The sequence below is a fragment of the Letharia columbiana genome (genome assembly GCF_014066305.1).
Source record: "Letharia columbiana isolate WasteWater2 chromosome Unknown Sc0000002_s0, whole genome shotgun sequence".
Lineage (NCBI taxonomy): Eukaryota > Fungi > Ascomycota > Lecanoromycetes > Lecanorales > Parmeliaceae > Letharia > Letharia columbiana.
In genome coordinates, this window is record NW_023501038.1 from 1,409,176 (window position 1) to 1,414,869 (window position 5,694).

Sequence of the window (5,694 nt, forward strand, 5' to 3'; positions counted from 1 at the left end):
TAATTATATTCGTTAGTTATTAGATAACTTAAAATAAAGTTTTCTTATTAATAATTTATAGAATTAGACTATTATTAATATAGAGAATATCGATAATAATTATATAGTTAAAATAGATATTATTTTTATTCTTAAATAAGAATTTAAAATAATTTAAGAATTAAAAGTACTTTTAATAGAGTATATAGAACTCGATAATTCGTTTAAGTATATAACGATATTCGAAGTTATTATAGCTAGCTTTCTTTAGAACTTAAATAAGTCTATTAATTAAGAAATAATCGAATTAACGATATAGTTAATATAACTCGATATCGATTAGATAATTAACTAATATAAAATTCTATATTAAAAATAGATATTTATAAAAGCGAATAATTAAGATCGTAGATTTATTTCTTAAAATAACTTAATTTTTAAGATTATTTAGATAGATCTCTAGTTTATCTATATTTTAAATATATAGTAAAAATAAAGTGTTAGTTTATATTACGTGAAAGTTAACTTAACTAATAAACGAATTTACTATAAGTTTTCTAATTAACGCTACTATTTTAATCTTAAATTAGATAATAATACTATTAATAGTAATATCTAATTATATATTAAATTCTCTTATATAGACTTTTACTTAATTATATTTAATAGTAAATATATATATAACTTCGATATCTAGTATAATATTATAAAACTACTTTAAGATATATCGGCTAATACTAAGAAAGCTATTAGACTTAATAATATTATAATATATAAAATAGCTAAAAAGCTCTAAATAATATACTTAAATTTAATTTAATATAACTATAAAAGTAGTCGTAATAAAGTTTTCGATCTTCTTTAAATTAATATCTTAAATATCGAGAGTTAAAGTCTTAAGATTCTCGATCTTATTCTTCTAGTCTTTAAACTCTTAAATATAGAAGTTATATCGCTTATTAATAAAGTCGATAAACCGCTTAGCGAACTTATTTCGAGACTCTTAACGTTTTTTATCGATATACTTAATTAACTAGTAATCTATCTTCTTATAAATAAAGTATCGCTTTTTCTAAAAGCTATTTATTAGCGAAAATAATCTATTATATTTATTCTAATTTAAAGATTAATTAATATAATACTTTTAATTAATAAAGTATATTATAGATCTAAGTAACTCGAATCTCTTAGTCTTTATAGTCTCTTCGTAATTCTCGATTATAATATAGATATTATTAATTAGCCTCGTAATTATAGTTATCTATTATAGAATTATAATATTATATATAGAAATATTACTATAAGAGATAATTATCTTATTTCGAAGTATTATATCTAATTAAAACTCGTAATCTAGCTCTCTTTAAATTTAATAAAATTATTAAATTATCTTATTAAAGATATTTCCTTTATTCTTTTCGAAATTAGCTCGAAATAAGCCTCTTAAATTAATACTATTTTACTTATAAAGTATAAAATAACGATATTCTTCTCTCTCGAAATAATTTTAAAATTAATCGAAGAGTTATTAAATAATAAGGTTAATCTCTTAATAATTAGAGTAGTAATACTTTAATATTATAGATTTTAATATAGTTAAAAATACTATTTAAAGAATCTACTAAGAAATCTCGACTTTTATATAAAGATTTATAAAAATTATAAATTTATAGCTAAGACTCTTAATAGGACTTCTATCGTACTTCTCCTCGATAGTATATAATTTAGCTAGAGTAATGAGTTTCTTACTATAGCCATGGTTTTATTTGATATCGAAGTTTTAAATAATTTAATAAGGCGAGGGTAGTAGGTGTAAGACTCGGTAATTTGGGTCGTAAGCTGGTATTGGGGGAGAATTAAAGTAGAATTCTTCGATTAATAAGGCGGTTACGGAGGGAGAGGAATAGTATTCTCCGGTCGATAAGGCTGATAATAAGGCTGTTACGGCGGGAGAGAAATAGTATTCTCCGATCGATAAGGCTAATAATAAGCCGATTACGGGGAGAGAGAAATAGTATTCTCCAGTCGATAAGGCTGCTGATTGGAAAGCTAGCTTTCTTCCTGTCGACAAGTTTTGAAAAGTACTACCAAGATCTGAATCGAGAAAGTTAGGTATCTATTCGGGAAGTAACTAAATTTCTTAGCTACGAACATCAAATTTTGTTAGTAATCTCAACTTTATCTCCGTCTCTCTCCATTTCTTCTTTAAAAGAATTCTATCTCTATAAATTATATCTCAGTTAACTCTTTTTAATTATAGTATCTCTTCTTCTACTGTCATACGTACTGCGAATCGTTATTAAAAAAAGCGTCAACAATAGGAAAATAAGCATGCCCTCTTTCAATTACGCTCCTAAAATCAGCTATAATTTCAGAGAAATTAACAAAGTCAAAATTCATGGCAACGTCGAGATTCCACACTTTACGATATTATAATACACTATCAACCTTAGTCTATAACACCTCATAGACCTTCTTAATACATATTCGAAGGCTTTAATAAATCATCTATTAGACTTCTCCCCGATCCTCCTCTTCGATACGACAATCTCAAATTTCGCTATCAAGATCCTACACAACGTCTAACCTTTAACGTATAGAATTTATATCAAGATCATAGTCTTTCTACTTAGCAAGACTACGATACTTATTATTTAAAGAATTCTATTTATATTCAATAAGTAGAGCGAGATAAAGAGCTTTGGGGTACGGTAGAACAGCTAGAAAACGCTCGGATTCTCTACGAATATAACACTATTCTGAAGCTATATGACGATATTATCGATATCGTTACTACGAGTAAAGATGAGGATAACGAGAACGAGGACGAGAACGAGGACGAGGATAAGGATGAGGATAACGAGGACGAGGACGACGCGGATAAGAACGACGAGGATAAGGATAACGAGGATAAGGACGACGACGAGAACAACGACGGGATACGTTACGAGTAGTTACTTAACGCTCTCAACGACATATACTCTTAAATACAAAGCGAGTCTCGCTTAGCCTTTTCAGAACGATTAGCATTTAATCGTAACATATATATCTACTCGATAATATCTACTATAATTCGATACAGTGATTATAAGGCTATAGAGAATCTTATATATTCTGAGATTAATCGACGATGTAATTTATTTCTTAGATATCGCTATGGGGAGGATTCGAAGAATACAGTACCGTAAACATATTTAATTGCAGCGATATTCTCAGTGTTCCCATAATGCTTGACTAGCTTTTCACTACTGAATAGCCCGCGCCCCAGCACATATTAAGGCTGCTGCTAAGGAGGGTAATGTTGTTGCTGCTTTGATAGAGGACGTTCTTCTTCGTCGTCGTCCGATAGCCATGGGATATCTTCCTAAACCACATTTGCCAGTGCTTGGGCTATGGAAATCCCTCTCCCTTTTTGAATATAAACTTCGTTGATCCGTAGGCAGTCTCGTAAGCTATAGATATTATCTTTAATAAGCTTTTCAAAGTTCTCTTTAACGAATTATTCAAATTCCTCAGCAAAGATATCAGAGAGAGCCTTTCATCAATATATTATATACTCTTATATTCTCTAATAAACGAGTTAATTAAGTCTCTCCTCGATATCTAATAATTTAACTTCTTCTTTAATAGTATATTTTGTTAATATAGTATATTCTTAGTTATAGTATATAAGTAATTCGACTAAAGAGTCTAGTTTCTTATTCTTAGAGTTTATTTTAAATGTGTATTATATATTAATATAATGTGAAGCTTAATAATATTTAATATTTTTTTTATTTTTTTTTTTTTAAAAAAAAAGAAAAAAAAAAAAAAAAAATAAATTTTTTTTTTTAATAAAAAAAAAAAAAAAAAAAAAAAAAAAAAAAAAAAAAAAAAAAAAAAAAAATACCCCAAAAACAAAAAAAAAAAATTCTTTAAATAGTATAATCTAACTAGTATTATAAGTACTAGATTAAAGTATATTAATTAGTATTAATAAATATTTCTAAGTATATAGTTACTGCTATAATAAGATCTATCATTAGATATAATAGTCTTAATGATGTCTAAGGAAGAAGGATAAATATATAAAAAAAAAATCCCTCTATATCCCAAAAAAAAAAAAAAAAAAAAAAAATAGGGAGAGATTATTTAATTTTAAAAAAAAGAAGGAAAAAGAAAAAAAAACCCCCCCCCCTTTTTTTTTTAAAAAAAAAGGCGGGGGAGAAAGAAAAGGGGGGGGGGGAAGGGGGGGGAGGAAAAAAAAAAAAAAAAAAATATGAACTGTGGGTTCAATTGCTAGAAGAGATCGGAACGCCAGACGCAACATAGTAGCTGGTGAGCTCGTCTGATGGGTTCCAGGATGCAAGGCGGGTCCATTGATGACAAGGTGGCCGTTGTTGAGGACACTGTTCTGGATGTTGTGTCTTTTTTGGCGGCACCCTTTCGGTGCATCACACTCATTTGCTTTCGACTCGAATATTGTAATTTTGTTTCGCAGCACGATAGCCGTGCACCACACTCATTTGCTTTCAATTCCTACTTCCTTACGAAGGGGCTATGATGGAATCTACTCAAGTTCGTCACTATGATACATTAATGCAAACCAAAAGTGAACCTCCGTCGGAAATCTCATGATTTGCTTCGATCATCTATATTTGAGAATATCCAGAGGTACGGCAACGACACCAGCTCGCTCGCTAAAAGCGGCAGCCCTGGAAGTCCTAACTGAACTGGGGGCACCGGTGAACCGCAACCGCAACCTTAAATTTCCCCCCAACGTCCAGCCCTATGACATCGAGGCATTTGCTTGGGCTCCAAATTTGCATCTCAACGTACTCTACATGATTTCCACGTCAGCCGGAAAGCGTGCCCGAGCACATACCTTGTTCAGCGTTGAAATCCTATCCGCAATCCAGGGAGACTATGCGATTGACGTGTAAACATCTACATCACAATCCTAGCCCTTCGGGTGGCTGCACGAGGGTAGCGTCTGCGTTAAGCAGGTGATCTGGAGATTGCGCAATTGCAATATATCGTCCCCCAAACCGGGACTCCCGCGCCTATCAGTCGTTGCCACCGCACAGTTGCTGATGCTTAATATCCCTGATCATGGGCCTTTTACGTTGCATCTTCGGCCAGGACCTCGAGCGAAGATGTTGTCATTGGCAAATTCCAAAGCGAATAGTCGAGCTGCACAACTTCCGCCCCAGCTCAACCAGTCGTCTCTGCAGCGGGTAATCCGTGGTCATATGGATTCCTTCTGCCTGGGGCAATCGCGACGTCAAATCAGCCTCGCCGAGATAGAGGGCTCATAATGAGACTGCAATCGTGTTCGTAAAACGCAACTCTCTACCTGCCTGGATTTCTAATGATCGCATTGGCTCTTCGGCCGGATGCTCGGCGGGGAGATTGTCCTATTGCATAGTATTACACTCGAAGGGAGCAAACAAGATTTGTATCATAAACCTATGCTCTCCTGGAGTGCTCTTGTGAGGACCAATTTCACTGTAGAATGTCTAGTGTACTCGCGATACAAAGCATCAACGGCATTCTGCAATAGTGCGCGCCAAGCGCTTGACGATAAGTATTACATATACTCTACAACCTCAACTACTCCATGATCACCAGTCGGGAACTTGTCCACAGTATTTGCAACCATCTGACGTGTCATACTGCATGAGCAGAGCATACGTGGGATCCTGTCTTCATCACGTTTTCGCATTCTTTGCCAAG

General features: G+C 32.4%; 1 protein-coding gene across 1 annotated transcript; it reads left to right on the top strand.

Annotated features, from left to right (window-relative positions):
• Positions 1-2,377: 2,377 nt before the first annotated feature.
• HO173_001380 (uncharacterized protein) lies at positions 2,378-2,933 on the top strand (the record flags this gene model as incomplete). The annotated part of the gene is given in 3 exon segments (XM_037303320.1): positions 2,378-2,385; positions 2,679-2,685; positions 2,700-2,933. 3 exon segments carry the CDS (start codon positions 2,378-2,380, stop codon positions 2,931-2,933), a joined length of 249 nt encoding a protein of 82 aa, XP_037169967.1.
• Positions 2,934-5,694: the final 2,761 nt, after the last annotated feature.